The following is a 17,926-nucleotide window of genomic DNA, read 5'->3' on the forward strand; positions in this document are numbered from 1 at the left end:
TTTCTTTAGATTATCAAAGTAATATTGCTAACACTATAAATTCACACAAATGAGGATTTCTCAGTGCTTTCTCAGGTTGCGTCCAAATTTCTTCAAACAGATTCACTAGGGATAGCACACTGAGCACAGTTTGCCAAGCTGGCCAAGGAAATGCCTCCACAAAAGGAAATGGTGATCACTAGAAATTACTAGGTACATATTGCCACTGTAGTTTTCCATTATGAATAAGGTTAATCTTACCCCAGGTCAGTAAAATGTTACTAGGATGAATTCAGATCTAACCACTGTTTGTTGTTGTTGTCATTTAAAAAAAAAAAAAAAAAAAAAAAAAAAGGGATTGTACCTTGTTCTTTATATAAACAACTAAAGTCTGTTTTATAGATATGGGTCTAAAACAACATTACTTGTAGTGTTTAAACCTTATGTCCTGAATGGAGAAAGGAGGTTTACAAACAGAGACTTTCTGGAAACTACACTATTTCATGCAAAATATTTTGTACAGGAAAATTATTTGCAGCATGGAGAAACAGAGACAGAAACATTCAAGTGATTGAACAAACAGAGCTCCACGGATGTCATTTTACTAGCACAACACCTACAAAAGAATCCAAATTGTCAGTGCCATTATCTCTTCAATTTCATACTTAGTGCAGCAAACACCACTTGTAAGAGCATCTGATAGCATTTTTCTCTTTGACTTTCTGAAAACTGAGGGAGAAGCCAGCCTAACAAATGCCTTTCTCAAAATCTGAATCCAACTTAATAAACAAATTATATCTGGGGGAAGATGGGGAAGAAGCATGCCCAACTTCTAAATGTTTGCTACAGTTCTCCCCTTCACATTCATTTTCTGTCACAAGTAAAGAATGAGTGCTTCTTCTATATTTTTTTTTCACTTGTTTCTTTTGTTTTGTTTTTACTTTCAATATGATTACAGTATAGAAAATAATTTAAGAGACTCTATAAAATATATTTATCCATAGTGCTGCATAAAGGAAAAAACAGCATCAAAGTGCTGATCTTTACAATCTTGTAGTAAAGATGATCCAATTTCAAAATTTCTGCAGTACCTTTCTGGGACAAACTGATAAATACACATGGGGATAATATCTGTGGTATTTCGTTGACGTAGGGTTTGTTACAAAATGTGTTTGAAGACCACAGAACTTCTGTTGAGGATAGTGTTAAGTATCTTCATGGACAAGGGAAGTAACAATTTATTTTGTAAATTTTCAAGTAAAGGGATATTTTTTTCTGTGTGCTTTTTGGATTACCTATATACATGTTTACTCTTCAGAGTACAGTATAATGACATTTTTATATTTCAGATCTGAAACTCAGTGTTTTAAACTGCTATATATATCTATATTGTGTCTAGAAACTGTATCTGTGTGAGGATGTATTTATTTGGTATTTAGTATTTAAAAATAAGACAATGTTGCAGTGAAAGAGAAATCTTTGCAGTAGAATATATTTTTGTCTATTTTGCATTTTGTGTATGTTTTAGAAACAAATAATAGCTTAATTAGTACTTCATAGCCTTTTAGAAGTCTTTTTAATAATTGCAGCTTACAAAAATCATTACAAAAGTAGCAGGGTAAAAAGGTGCTGTAAGTAGTATAATAATTATTGGTTGGGTTACTTTTGTCTCTATGGCTGTACAAATACAGATTTAGATAATTGCAAAGTAATAGACATTTATGTACTAGGAACACAGAAGTAGGATGTCACAGAAGTTAGAATGTCACTGACTTTCTCCTCTAGTTCAGGAGTTAAGAGCCATTCTGAGTGTGGAAAGCTGGTATGTCACAGTAGAGCATTCAAACAAGGAGAGTCAAGGGCAAGTAAGAAAATACATGAGAGACATTGGTTAAATAAATAAATAAATAAAAATAAAAAAATAGAATGGTTTGAAGAAGAAAAGAGTGTGACAGTCTAAGGGCAATCTGATTCAGACATGAAATGTAAGAAGTCATGAGCAGCTAATTAGCTTATATTTGAACCTTACTTTTGCCTCAGTTTAAATCTCAGCTGAAAAATACTGTGCCTATTAATAGCTGTGGTACGTAGGTAGCACTGCATTTGAACTGACTGCAAAAGAAAATAAAGTTTTTAACTTGCAGAGCAATCTTCTTTATTTCACCTATTAAACATTGTAATCAAGAAATTATACGAATACCTTTGGGAAATTCATTATGGAAGAGCTTTCTTTACATATTCTTAAAACTTGAAACAACAATATGCATCTAAATCATTTCTTGTTTGTCTGATTTAAAATCAATTAGTGTTTAAAAAAGCAAAAACTGAAAGAGAAACTTTAATATCCTCTACTTCTACGAAATTGCTAATTTGTTGAATTTCGTGTTGTTATATTAAGCATGAATAACTTTGTTTCAATTTTAAGCTGTGTGCTTGATATTCAGGAGAGACCTGCTTTAATAGAGATGTAGATCTGGTAAAACTTTTGGGATGGAGCAGTTTTATGCTTTGATGGAAATCTAATATGTCAGCTGCTGAGCCAGATCATCAGCAAGTTTAAATTGGCATATTTAAATCAATGTCAATGAAGAGGTGCTGGACTGTCCAAAGAAGGACAATGAAGCTGGTGAAGGGTCTAGAAAGCAATTATTTTGAGGAGTGGCTGCGGGAACTGGGGTTGTTTAGCCTAGAAGAAAAGAGGCTCAGGAGAGACCTTATCATGCTGCAGGGTTACCTTAAAGGAGCCTATAGCGAGGTGGAAATCTTTCTCATCTCCCAAGCACCAAGTGATAAGATAAGGAAATAGCCTCAACTTGTGCCGGGGGAGGTTTCCAATAGGAGAAATTCTTTACTGAAAGAGTTGTGCTGCATTGGAACAGGCTGCCCAGGGAAGTGGTTGAGTAACCAACCCTGGTTGCTCAAGAAATGTGTAGATTTAAAACTTAGTAGCATGGTTTAGTAGTGGACTGTAGTACTAGGTTAAAGGTTGGACTAGATGATCTTACAAGTCTTTTCCAACGTGAATGATTCTGTGATTCTACAAGCATATGGAGCTACATCACTGATTCCTTGTTCCTAGGGTCTGTTGTCACAGAAACAGAGAATAGAGAAAATTGAAAGATAAAATTTTAGGAGCTAGACATACCTTCGCTGAAGAATATTAATTTGAAAGATGTGGCATTATTTCTCATGCTTCAAGGTTACTTATGCCAAATAAAAGAAATGTTCAATTATTTTTTTTTCAAACACCTTTTTTGTTTTCCTGATTTTCCTGTCCCCTCTGATTTTTTAGTTCTTAAAGCTTTGTGGATGTTTCCTAGGAAAAAATCCTTTAAAATATCTGGGTTTTGTAGTTAAATTGATTTTGAATCACACTGCTATTCAGAAAATGCGTTTTGTAAATATTTCTTTAAAAATTCCATAAAATAGGGCCCAGTTAAGGGGCTTGTTTTTTGTTCTTATTCAACAAGAACATACTTATGTTCTTGTTTTTGTATTTATGTATGCAAGATGCATTGCAATGCATTTGGAAGTATATTTTTGGTTTGTTCTATTTGGTTGCAAAAATTTATTTGTGAAATAAATACCTGCCAGTTCTAGAAAGTTTTCAGAATTTTAGTTTTTTTTTTTTTTTTTCTTTCATTTTCATTCATTTTATCTACCTTTGGGGATAAAACAAAACAGAACAAAAAACGGCCCTCATACATAATTTTCATAGTATGTATTGCAGTTGTCTGCAACAGTAATTTTGGCAAGCTCTTTTGAGAAAAAGGTTATCCTAGAACAGTGTTTTCTTGCAGCTCTCTCATTCAGAATCCTACTTAAATATTGTTTATTGAGATGAATTATTTAATACAAGTTATCTGCAAATTCATTAGAAATAAATATTTTTACCTTCTCTTTGAGGAAATGTTGAATGCTAACAAAGCAATAAAAGCCTAGTCCAAATATATTTCACATCAGAATTTGCAATGGCTATTAAATAATTTAATGGACCTACCTGACTGCTATAGCCAGAAATCCTAAGAACTCTGACTTTTTTTTCATGGCTTCCTCCATATAAAGTTCTCTGGCAATGCTACTTACTATAACAGAACTATTAAAATTGCCATTCTTTTCTAGTAATTTAATCACAGTACACTTTTTCTTTGATGCTTATACTTTATTTTTCAGTGTAATCCCTATGTATACAAGCTCCAACTTATCTTTTGCTTCACAACTGATGTCAGTCTAGTTAGTTAGCTTGTTCAGTTTGTGCTTTTTTCACGTTACCTGTAAATTTCCCAGACTCATGTCATAACAAGCTTTTTCGTCTCCTCATCATGATCCTTCTTAGCACATAGTTCTTTAAGGTCTCTTAAACTCAGCGAACTGGTGTTGAGTTACAGGATGGCTAGACAGAAAAAGAAAAAAAAAATCAAATTTCTTTAAGAATGTTTGGAAAGTAATTTCAGTCTGCACAAAGTGAAAACTCACAACTTATTTTTTAAGGAAAAATAAAATATACATGGGATGTTATACATCTGAGTTAAAAAAGGGACTTGAACACTCAGTTTGGACATCTGTGGTATAGCAAATCTTCCTGACAGGCTCATAAATATCTATTTGCTTATAAAGATTGGGACAGTTCCAATATCAGAGGCTGAAGAAAATAATACTGGATATTAGTAATTCAGTATGTTTAAGCCATTTCTGTACCTCAGTCTGTGCACATCTATCAACTTTGCAGTTGTTCTTACATTTGTACCACTGCCTTCTTTTGAAAGTCATCTCTGTTACCTTCCACAACACAGCTAAAAATAAACTAACACATTTAAAGAAAACAGTAAGTCGGGAACAGGCAAAAAACAATGTGTCCAAGTGACTATTTTTAAACCGCTTTAGTGATACAGCTCTCAGGCCAACATCAAACCTAAAAATGTAACACAGGGCAAGATCTTAAGAAATGTATTTTTTTTTTTTTTTTTGCCTTAAAAATGATGTTTTTGAAGCTTTATTGTTTCACCTGCAATTATATCCAAGTAACTTATTTTTGGAAGAAGATTGTTTCCAGAAAAAATGGTGTGAAAGTTTTTTTTTAAATGTCTTTTCTACAATAGAAAAAAGATAGTTGTTTTATAAAAATATCAGATAGCTTTTATAATATTTTTTGTTTTATGCATTTGAGTAAAATAACAACATAGCTAATGTTAGGAGGTTAAACTATACAAATTAATCTTTGAAATGAATAAGATAGATATAAATCTATGAATTACAATTATTTTTACAACTATGTGTGAACAATTATAAAACCTAAAAGACAACTAATTAGATTTTTAAGTTAACTGGCAAATTTGCCTCACGTTTTGCATTTAGATTTCCTATTGATATGAACAATAAGTAACTAAACTCTTCCTGAATCTCTGTGCATCATTTCATATTTCACAGCAGGATCCAAGTCTTTCTTTAAATTCCTTCTTTATCAGATACTATGGCAGAGCAGATTTGGCCCTTCAGATAATGTGTGCTCATTAAAAGAGAAAAATTACTTTAGTTTCTCTTTCTATGCGAGTATTTTAGATGCTATAGCTGAGGCACGAGAACTTCCTTAACAATCCTAGTCATCTCAGTACCACTGAGATTTAGGTAGATGGACACATCCCATACCATTACCGAAGCAGGCGCCTTATGACTACACTATGTCTGTACTCCAGAAAAGGAAGTTGACCCTGCAACTCCTACTACAGAAAACTCGGCAATTCTGGGACTATGCAGGTTGAAGACTACCGTGCAGAATAAAAGACAGCTGTATGCACGGGTACTTCTGAAGTCACAGTCTAAAGAGGATATGTAGCCCATGCATAATTATAGATTTTTAGACCCAAATGTTGAGTTGTGAATGCACTGTGACAGGTGATCACAGCTTGTCTTCTGTTTTGTACAGTTGTACATACAGAAATTTGGAAAGAGGAGCTAAAGTACAGAGGCCCTTAGATGGAAAATCCTATTGTCTCCTCTTCAGTTCATTTGCTTTAGAAAAGCTAGAAATGCATCTAAAAAGGACATGTAAGATGTAATGTTTCAACTACCAGATTGTTCAACAGTTAAAAATTTCAACAATCTATGTATTTTAGTCTTAATTGCTGTTTATGTTAGATCTCTTTTGAGCTTTGACTCATGAACATTCTATAAAAATATATATCAGATTTAAAGTAAAGATTTAAACTTTAGATTTTTTACTGTGCAATAATAAGCCTTTCAAATTCTTCTAATAAAGAAAATACTGCAGTTACATTGTACATAGTATTATTATTTTATACTATTTTGGGACAGAGACTCTTAAATCTGTAGTTTATTCACTCAGCTCATTCCTTTAATTAGTTCAGAGAAAATAAAGCACGTAGAATTTTGACAGTGGTGAGATTTCAGAGCTTATTCTGGGACTGTGGAGGTGCTGTAAAATGCTGAAGGAAGAATTTTATTGCAGCTAGGAATTAAAGCTGAAAGCCCTGTCTTTCCTCTAAGGATGCATTCACAGGTTCCTGCATATTGTGTGGGCAAGGAAAGTCTGTAATAAGGAGAGTCAAGGCAGATCTGAAGTTACTGCACAATGACAATGTGCAAAGTTTAGGTATAATTGTGACCTAGGTGGAAAGAAAAGAAACTTGCAAAGTTGTTTGCAGGAGTGTTATTAGACTTCAATATTTACAAAGGTAATACTAGTACAGTTAACCCATTAATAGTGTAATGGAATATGGAGTTTCCAAAAGGCTGGCTAACTGGATTTTAAGTTTAGTGCACACAGATATTGTATTCATGTTAATCCAGCTCCTTGAGCTTGAAAATGGGATTTTCAAGAGAAAGAAGAAAAGAAAAAGAAAAACAGCAGGTAACTTTGTATTGTACAGCTGATACAAAACTGAAGATGCTATAACAATCTGGCATGCTGTCTCCATTGCCACTTTAGTACACTTGCACAGTAAGAAACATTTGTTAGAAAAAGGAGCTCTCTATATACTCTCCAAGAATGGAAAATTAGAATAGGATAGAATCAGGTCTAGAATAGAACTAATTAGTTCTTAGAATAGAACTTATAGTCAAAGAAAAGTGGTAACAGAGAACATTTTTAATAGTATAGGAGTAGGCACACAGAACATCTTTTATCCGAGACTCCAGATCACATGCAATTCTCTAGATAAACATCCCTTCTCTGTCTCCCTCTCCCCTTCTCTCTCCCTCTCTTCTCCTCAGAGACAACTTACTAGCTTGTTTATTACAGCTCAGGAAGGACTGCCCAAAAAGCAAATATTTTCTTTAAAAATATTTAAAATATTTTTTTTTCTTTCATTCAGGATCAGCATAATGCAGAGACCCCCACTGAAAGTAAGTATGTTTGAAATTTATATTCAGACTTCTGCCAGTCTCATATCATTTGGCTTTGGTGCTAACCCTCATGTTAAGAATATGAACAGTCATGTTGTTATGGGTGTTGGTTTTACAGAGAAAGACTTCAAAGAATGGGTGTAATTGCATAGAGTGAAATCTTCAGATTGGTATTTTAAAAAATCCCTGACTTGTAAGAATTGTTTGAAAAATATACACTTTACACACTGCAAAGTTATTCTGCAGTAAAATATACTGGATTTTGTACACAGAGCTGTTCTTCTGATCACTATTTTTTACTTCTACTTAATTGTACTTTTTTTTTTTTTCCCTGAAATAAAAGAAAAGGAAAAGAAAAAAGGACAACTTCAATTTTAATAAATGCTATGGTTTTAGATTAGTGTTTGAAGAGTGTGCAGATGGAAAATACTGAGTTATTTTTCAATATAAGTTGTTGGTTTTTTTTTTAAGTGAACGTTTTAGCAGTGTTGGCGGGAGAAGTTATGTTCCTTCTTTGTCAGTGAAGTGACCAAATAAGCTTGATGTACAACAAACCTCTCCAACACTTTCTGATAGGGTTCTTCCTTCTACCAGAGTCCTGAAAGCGAATCCCAGAGCAGAAGAACATGTGAAATGTGAATAACCTTCATGCTTTACTTACACTAGGATTCACACATGTGATACTAATACTTGTTTTGTTTTCACCTATTTAGTCTCTATTGAAGTCTGTCCAATTCACCTTTGCTTTTTAAGCATTTCTGAATGTTGATTCTCACGGGGGGAAAAGACAGAACATAGTGTTTTAAAGATGTTTGATTTTGTTCTCTGTAAAATAATGTGATCCCTTCTTCCAGTAATTAAGAAATGTGATAAATAACCTCACAGTTATTAAAGCATGTACACAGTTTCTTAGCTTCTAGAGTAATTAACCGCAGCAATTTCACACAACATGAATGTTCATGGCTTTTTAAACTTTTAAACTCATTTCCTGGAAAATTGTGCAACCAATCAACCAGCTCTAGTAACTCCAAAATAGGATACAAGATAAGCTCATAAAGAAAGACAACCACACAAAAAAACACTAGGCCATACTTAAAGCATAATGAAGACTGAAAATACATTTATGATTTTTAAATATCTTGAAGCAAATGTGAGTCAATCCTGCAAAACCTATATTAATAAATACTAATAAATATATTTTACAAATAAATAGCTTTTAATCATTATGTTCTGTACAGGTAAAAGACAATTTTTACATTATACTCTTAAGAACTGTTAATGATTTCTAGTGCTGTAGTGCTTGAATATCTTTTCTTTTGACTTCTATATAGGATTTTTATTAATATCTTTCCAGTAAATAGAACCAAAATCTCACTGTATAAAATTCTATAAGTTAATGAGATGGAAATAAAATTCTTCAGCTATTGTCTCACAGCTTTTTTTTTTTTTTTTTTTTGTACCTCTTTTAGTTCTATTCCAAAATTCAATAGAAATGTAGTAGTTTGCAGTAGATGTCTCCTTAAAGCCCGACATGAATATGTTGGGATGTTGGAGTATTTCTGTAGCTGTCACTATTAATTGCTTCTGAAGCTAGTGCATCTCAGTAGCCAGATAGCTGTCGTTTCTGCTTATTCAAAATCTACTCAAGAATGGTAGAAATTGGTGCTAGAGTAATAACATGATAAAGTTTTTAACAGTTATCATTCAAAATTTGTAAAAATCAGACCGTTGGCTGTTAAAGTGGATAAAATCCTAAAAAGTGAGGTATCTTCATCAACACTCAGCAACATATCCTGAATGAATGAGATACTTCTTAAATGTTTCAAAAGTAAGAAATTGAAACTGAAAGAACAAGAAAATGCAGGGTTATCTAAAAAAAATAAATATATTTTTAATTCCATTGGGGAAAAAAATCCCTCAGTCTTTTTTACAATCTTTGCATGCTGCATTCTGAAAAACACTTCTTGTAGCCAAAATAGCCAGAAGAGAGAAAGCTGTGGCTTAGGTAATCTAGAGATGGCTCCCATTGTTGCTCTTCTTTTGTATAAATCGATCAACTTTGCATCTATCATCTACTGGAAGATCTTTTTGTTTTGTTGTGAAATTTTATCAGCAAACATCATGAGGAGTTGAGAAATCTCTATGATACCTATACTGGTATGTTGTGTATGTCCACAAAATATCACGATAGTCTTGTATTTTGTTTTATAACAAACTTTCTCATGCTACAGAGAGCTGTGGACAGCTTTCTCCATGAGGTTCGTACACTCATAGCATAACAGAGGAAAATGTGGAAGTGGACATGTTTACATCCTCTGACCTATAATACTAATAATTCACATTACTACTGTAACAAAATCCTCTGTGCTGAGGTTAGGGTTTTCCTCACAATCTCCACTTGTGTGTTGTCATTTCTCTATGTAAAATCCATTTATTACGTCTTTATATAGTTAATAATCGTTACTGGATTCAAAGACCGGAGCTCTATGCACACTTTAGGTGATATGATTGTTTTTTTTTTTTAAATAACACACCTCTTTTAATGTCTTAATTAATTATTTACAAACCCCATTTCAAAAAAATCATTTTAAAAGAAAAAACTGTTGGGACAGAAGGCTTACTAATAAATCTTGGTTTAATGCTTTGCACTGTGTCATGCACTGTACGTTGTGAGGGTTATTTCCTATTATTCCAAAATGATTCACTGAGACTTTCAATTCCACATAATGTCTGAGAACATGAATCATGAACCAAGACTGAGGGAAACTGAGAAATCTTATTTAAAATGTTTTATTTATCAGTATAGGATTTTTAATGCATGTTTTTATCATTCCTAAAAATTTTTCAAAGTGTGCAAAGTATGTGAATGAGGATCCAATAACTTTATGTCTTCAGAGCTCAGTTACAGGTCATCAGACAGCTGAATACATGGACAGTCTGATGTCAGGAAAGTTCCTTCTCTTCACTTACAGCAGATTTGACAAGCATTCCTATTGAGGGCAGTGCTATTTTACAAGCAAATTTAAACATATAAATGAATGCTTTTCTTGCTCTTCACTACCTTTTTTTTTTTTTTTTAGGAAACTTTGTCCTCTCACATTTGTTGTAAATATGGTGCATCACTGTCTTTCTCTCGAATGTCCTGAGTAGAAAATCATAGCTTTACAAATCTGCCAGAACAACAACAACAAAATGTCCTAAAACATATAATTACACTTAATTGTGCTCTGTAATAAAATGAATGTTCACAAATTTACACTTGCTCTATCTGCTCTGTTTTTACCATAAAGCAGCTATATACAAGATAAAGTGCTTTTCTATGATTCCTAATTGCTGTTGGTGCAGATAGTGAATCTAATGTAACTCATTCATGTTATCACATTATTCTCATGATTATATGTTATCTCACAGAAATCTTGCTGTTCCAGTATATTTATCCAGAAACATGATGACACTAAAATACAGTCTGGAAATGATAAGATCAGAAAGTGAAATTTCAAATAAACATGCTGGAATTATTCAGTGTGACATTATTGTTATACATATGAGATATATCGAAGTAGTACACTTCAGATGTAGAATATTTTCTAGATATTTTCTCTGATTGTGTGGAGAATCTTTAAATTTTCCGAAAAAGAGGCTAGAATTTGATGTTCTATTGAAGTTGGTAGCTGGAGTTGCTTTCAGCTTTGCAGTATTATATAATGCTTTTTTCATAATGAAAATGTAATTTGGTTTAAGGCAGCTCAGATTTGATATTTCAGTTTCTTTGCACACATGAAGGGGACTAATGCACCTTGTCCCAGCAGATTTTTTCATTAATGGTCTGGTCCTTTCAAACCTGGCCTTCTGTGATTTTGTGAGAATCTATGACAGAGCAAATAAATAAATAAATAAATAATAATAATAATTTAAAAAATGTAGTTGAATGAATATCAGTATTTCCTCACATTTCTTTATGGTTGAAATGCATTTGCAATTTATGTTCTTTCATTATGTTGCTTTCTGTGTTTTGTTGTAGACCTCTCTATATTGTTACTTGGAGCATGTTTAAGTAGTGTTCTCTCTCATTTTACAATCATCAGCAAAATATCTTATTGTGCAAAATAATAGCTAAAATGGTGTAATAGATACACATATTCTGTTCATGATGGTAGAGTAACATTTTTGGATAATTTTTTTTTTCAGACCTCCGTACTACTCTGTCTATACATATCTACATATGTCTAGGTCATTATCAAACACATAGCATTAATAATTTAAAATACACATGGTAATTTAGAGTATTTACAAGGTAACAAGTGCAATGACTTTTTGACACATTTTGTGTCTGTACAATATAAAATACTTTCAGAGGATTACTTACCATATAATTTTCCCCATATAGGAATGCAAGGAGCAGAGATGAACATAATTCTTCAGCTATCAGCACAGCATTGTAGGAAATTCATTCTTTTGTTGTCATATTTAGTTAACTAAAATAGTTCTTTTCATTACCCTTTGTACAACAAATTGATGAGTTTGCCCCCTCATAGTGTTAACTTTGTGCTGCTGAATAGCATTGTTTTAGAATAGAAATTGCTCAGTACTTATAATCCAATTGTATTGCAGACTGTCCACCACCAAAAGGGGCTGACTCTTCTCCTTTTCCCAATCTTTGACTCTATATCCTTTCCTTGCATCAGAATCGGTGATCACATGGGTCTTTGAGGACTCTGAAATTTCTGCTCTAAATGGGAAACTTCCATTTTTGTACATCTATTCCCATAAACCAGTTTGTCTATAGCTTTTTACAAAACAAATAAATAAATAAAGAAATAAATGAAGCAGAGAAATATTTTTCAATTTTGAAAAATTTTGAACATTTTTTTACAGGGTAGTATTATCATGTATTTGGCTAGCAGTCCCTTGAATTCATAATTTGTGTGTTCTCCTAAAGAGCTAGTACATGACTACAAATAACCAGATAAAAAGTGTCCTGATACTGAATGTGTCAGCACCCAAAATGTAGTCAGTTTGATGAGGGAGCTTGACTTACATTTAAGCACCTCAGTAAAAAGCCAGAGCTTGAAAAATAATGAGCACTTATCAAAACCAATGACAGCTTTTGATGTTAACTGTCTTAGAAATGTCTTCTCAATTTCTTAAGAACTTTACTCTTTCTAATAATTCTGAGATTGTCATGCAGTACAATTTTTTCTTACCATAAAAATAGGGATTTGTTTAATAAACTCTGCTAATCTGTGTTTGTATTCTACTCTTTCGTTTTTCCCTTTTTATATTTATTATTTGAGTTTTTATGTTGGTTTGCTCTTACTTGTTCATCTGCTTTTATTTGTTGCAATTTGTTGTTGTTGCAGTGGATGTTTTAGTATTACTTCTATACCTGAGTGTTTTAACTGATTAATCAAGTTACTTCTTTTCCTCTTGGTCTTGACTGCAGCATTAATCTTTGTAGTTTGAGTTCTAGGCAGTATCAAGTTCTTGAATTTCAATGTGCTCTGCCTTTTTCTAAAGATCTTTGCCAGGTTTAACTTTATAATATGTTTACATTACATCCCTGTGTATTTGATTAGTATTTGCATTTGTTCAAGGAATAAATTATATGATAATTACGGGCAATTATTTTCTGAAATTATCTTCCATATGTCAGTCTTAAAATAATAATTTATACTGAGCAGCTCTTAAGATTTGCTTCAAATTTATTTATAGTTTTATTTCATAAATTATATCTTCACTGTAAAACCCAGTGTTAGCAGTTTCTCATAGCTGGAAGTGTCACTTCTTGCATACAATGTATGTAAGCAGCTTGTTTTATTTTTTTCTTATATTTCTGTATGGAGCCAGGAAGCTCTGAACAGAATATTCTTTGGAATACATGGATAAAAAAAGGATAAAATATGACATTTTTATGTCATATGATATTTTGCTAGTGGGGAAAATTCAGCCATTTTGTTGACACTGCTTTTGCTTTCCTTTAGTTGTACTGGGAGGGCTACGGTTTCCTCTGGCCCCAGTTTGCATGCATAATCAACAGAAAGGTTTATGTATTGACTTTTAAATAAGGTGGAACATTATCTTCTGTTCGAAGCCATCAGAGATCTATTGACCCAATAGATTCTGAACACAGTCTATTGATAGTATTCTAGCACTGGTGTTCAAAATGAAGAGAAACATCGAGCTGTAGGAAGATGGCAATGGCATAAGGCCATTGGCAATGGCATATAGCATGATGGTAATGGCAGATGGCAATGGCATAAGGCATAGTTCATCTCTGGTGCCCCTTTTTGTGATAGGCAGATTTGTAAGCCACTGTGATTATTTCACTAGAGGCCTGAAAGCTGTATTAACTTATATCTAAGAAAAAGCCTAGGTTTCACAGCTTTCAAGAAGTTTTTCCATATGGTAAGGGAGAGAAAAAGGTCTTTGGCACATTTCAAAGAATCATAGAATCATCTAGGTTGGAAAAGGCCTCTAATATCATCAAGTCCAACCATCAAGCTGACCTACTAAGTCCCATCACTAAACCATGTCCCTTAGTGTCATGTTCCCACATCTCTTAAATACCTTCAGGAATGGGGACTCCAGTGCTTCCATGGGTAGCCTGTTTTAATGCTTCACCACCCTCTCTGGGAAGAAACTCTTCCTAATATCCAATCTGAATCCCCCCTGGCACAACTTGAGGCTGTTTCCTTGTATCCTATCACTTGTCACCTGAGAAAAGAGACTGACACCCTCCTCAATGCATCCTCCTTTCAGATAGTCAAAGAGAACAATGAGGTCTGCCCTCAACCTCCACTTCTCAAGACTAAATCTCAAGCCCCTCGGTCACTCCTCAGAAATCTTATCTTCTGACATCTCCTTACATTACACTACTTTTCATTCTTGAAAAATAATTGCAAAAATAATTTAGAGCCATTTATATCTGGTAAACTCATTATTCAGCAGATCGCTATATGTTTCACTGATCATGAAATATTACAAAGCATATTTAAATATAAATTATGCATTTTTCTAATCACCTTTCTGATTTGTAAAAACCTGTTTGGATATTACCTCATGTTTTTCCTTAGGAAACATTCTGATTTAATAGCTGTTAATGTTTGAACTCTTCTATTAATCTCAGCTATTCTGAGCTCTCCTCAATACTTCTTTTTGGAGAAGACTAAACGTCCTACAACAATTCAGATGAATCTCACAGAGTAAAGGCAGAGAAAGGTGATCTTTCAATGCAAATTAAAATGTTATTAAATGATTACAAAATGTTTCTACATGACAATTCTGTGTTAATATTTTGGTATACATATGACAATAGTTCAGATTTTTCTACAAGAAAACAAAGGTAATATTGTTCAAATTAACTTCTGTTAACAAGTAGTTAGACAGACTTGTGTGTGTAGTATCAAAGGAGTACTACCTAAGTACCAGCAGCAAAACTAGGTCTTTATGTCCTCACTCTCATATATTTTTTGTCTTCTGGGGGTTATAAAAAAAATATGTCATACTGCCACACCAGCTTTGCACTGAACAGAAGCTTTGGACAAATTGTTATATATTTCTTACATGCTCATTTCAGATGGAGGCAACAAGAACCTATACAGAATTGTTTCAGTCATCTTTTGAACTTTGTATTTTATTTTATTTTATTTTATTTTACTTTATTTATTTTATCTTATTTTATTTTAAACTCTTAAGATGTATGGAAAATACCCTAATAATTTCAGGATAATTTTTCAAAATAAATATAATTTTACTTTGATGTATATGTTATTAGTGTATTGAATCTGTGTGTCTTCTTATCTCTGCAGAAGAATTGCATGAAAATATTAGTTCTGATGCAAAACAAATGTCAGAAACAGCTGATACTGATATGAACAGCCAGACAGAGGATAAATCAAAGGAAGAAATCAAGTCAGAAATTACTTCTGTTTCCAAGGAAACCTGGATTAGCTTTGAAGACTTCTGTGTTTGTTTCCAGTAAGAAGCAGAGGTTTTGTGTTGTATTCCTTAAAATGTATGGTATAATAATGATAAAATGTGAAATGTGACTATATAAAACCTATTTATTCTCAACAGATCTTTTTTGTATAACTATCCTTCCTTTTAGGGTAGTCCCAAGACTTCAGACCAGATTTACTGTCTCTATTGGCAGTGAATCTGAAGGTGCAACCCCAGGCTGTCTTGGGTGTGCCCTCCAGAGTACTGCAGAGAACACAGCCATCAGCTTCATGAAGTGTATTACACACTGTATGTAATGTGGGTAGAACATGGTAGGTCATGGAGCACAAAGCAATTCGGATGCTCTAATCTGACACGTCAGCCACTGGTTGGCCTCAGTCTGTGAACGTTACAATTCTAAAGCAATAAAAGTTGTTGAAATCTTCCGTATTTGAAAGAGAAAAAATTCTAAATGTCACATTTTTACTCACACTTAGCACTTGGCATTATGCATGTGTAGCATATAAAGCATAGACAAGAGGGATCAAGACAAGTGCAACATTTATGTTGCACATCAGCCCTTAGGTAAGATTTTTTTTTTCCCCACTACTTCAGAACTTACTCCAGAAAAGAAACTTTGTATTCTCCCACCAATTTTAAAATTTCTTCTTTTCAAAATTGTGTAGTTTACTTAGTATTTATATATATTTCAAACCTGATCTGTATATTAAAATTAAACACCCTTTTCTGATGTCCTTTAAAATCATTCTGCTATTTGTAATTGTCACGTTGCTTGCATGCTGTTCTTGCTGTCATTTTTCATTTCTACCTTCTCTTGGTCCCCACCTTCCAGTCCCCATCTTCCCTTCTGGCGTATCCCTTTAACTTCAGTTCTCTGTATTTAAGGAGCCTGGAAAAATACAGCTCCTTTGGACAACCTCACATTGCTGACGGGAGTAATTTTCTCAGAGAAAACTCTCGCTTCTTTTTTTTATTTTTTTTCGTTTTAGTTTGTAATTGGGATTTTTTTGTGTGAAGCTTTTATTTTCATAAATTAATGTTTTTCTTGAGCAGATAAGACATGCAGGGGGAGTATATAAGGGAGAAGGTATAACTTTTATACCAGCAGCACTGCAGGAACTAGCTTGTTAAGGCTTGTCTGACTCATTTTAGGGACCCCAGGCTCAGAGAGATACAGCTTTCGGGGGGGGGGGGGTAGGGGGGGGGAAGCAAAGACTTTTTCTTTTAATTCGAAGTCCTTCCAACAGTGTGACATAGAGTGTAAAATATGGATTCTTAAACTTGTTAGCCAAATGTTAAAATAGTGTTGACATTTTGTAGACTACAGCAATATTAAGAAATACCAAGCATTTGTCAGTTTCTTACATTCCTGTCCTAAGTGCATATGAGTTAACTTATTCTTCACTTTTGAAGAATTTATCACTTGAAGAATTTAGGTGCATATCATTTTAATTTTTACCAGTCAGTTCTGTTGAAAGCATTTCCTTATCTGACTAGTCTATATTTCCCACACCATCAAAACAAGATGAATTTTCAGAGTTTGTATCACCTTTGGGAAATCAGAAAAACTCTGGTCATTGTAGGAATTGATATTTCAGTAATAAATCATGAATAAAATATCTGAGTAATCAAAACATTTATTTTATATAAGACATTGGACTTCACATTCAATGTCATCCATCCTAAATTAACACTGAAGCCAAAATATTGTCCTTGGTTAAATCAAGATCAGAATATATATATGTATTATTTTATTTTTTTTTTTTTATCAGGAATTATGATAAAGTTTCTGAAAGTAAGTAGTCACCAGGTAATTGAAAGAGGTATTAATAAACTTTACAAAAGAGTTCTACCTTACCGTGAAATGCTTCATAGAAAACTTCATTACAGTAATTATTAGGCATGGAAATTATTAGTTTATTACAATTCATAGATTACAGATTAATAGGACAAATTAGTGGTTTGACCTCCAGTGGACTGCACTTTATAAGTACAGCAAAAGTATAAATTATTATCAGCTGTTTTCTCCAGAGATGAATTGTACTGTCCTTTTATGAAGCAAAAAATACTGAATCATTTATGAGAAATAGCTGTGATTTATGGAAGATTATAATGCATTTACTAAGTAAAATTAGTATCTTATGCAATGAAAAAGACATTTACCTGAAATATGTCATTTATGCTAAGATTATTTTCCCACTTTTTGTTTTGTATTGTTTTCTTCCTAGGAACCTGTATGTTTTCCATAAGCCACACACATATACTTACAATTACCAGAAGACAGAGTTTAAGGTATATGACTATATTGAGTTTGTACGTACTTTTAAAAATTTTTGTGAAAACTTTACATAATTCAATAGTATATATTTTCTAAATTTCATTGGTACACCACATAGAACTGCTATTACTGAAAAAATAATAACACCTTAGGATTATTATAGTCAATATAATGATGATGTTTGCTAGAAAATACCCAGAAGTATTTCGTTGTGTTTAAGACAAGGAGAAAAAAATGTTGTGGATTGCCATTGCAGAATAATTCAAGACATATTGAATAAGTAAATCATAAAAGTTGGTGGTGAGAGTATATTTTAGAGTGAAACACATCTATGTCCGTCCTTTATCT

General features: G+C 33.0%; 1 protein-coding gene across 1 annotated transcript in view; it reads left to right on the plus strand.

Annotated features, from left to right (window-relative positions):
• The window catches only part of ADGB (androglobin), a 118,152-nt gene that overhangs the window by 45,602 nt on the left and 54,624 nt on the right, over window positions 1-17,926 (plus strand). Inside the window, 3 exon segments of the mRNA XM_032183873.1 lie at window positions 7,311-7,341; window positions 15,150-15,318; window positions 17,529-17,592. Coding sequence (XP_032039764.1) covers window positions 7,311-7,341; window positions 15,150-15,318; window positions 17,529-17,592 — 264 coding nt within the window.

The sequence above is a fragment of the Aythya fuligula genome, chromosome 3 (assembly GCF_009819795.1).
Source record: "Aythya fuligula isolate bAytFul2 chromosome 3, bAytFul2.pri, whole genome shotgun sequence".
NCBI lineage: Eukaryota > Metazoa > Chordata > Aves > Anseriformes > Anatidae > Aythya > Aythya fuligula.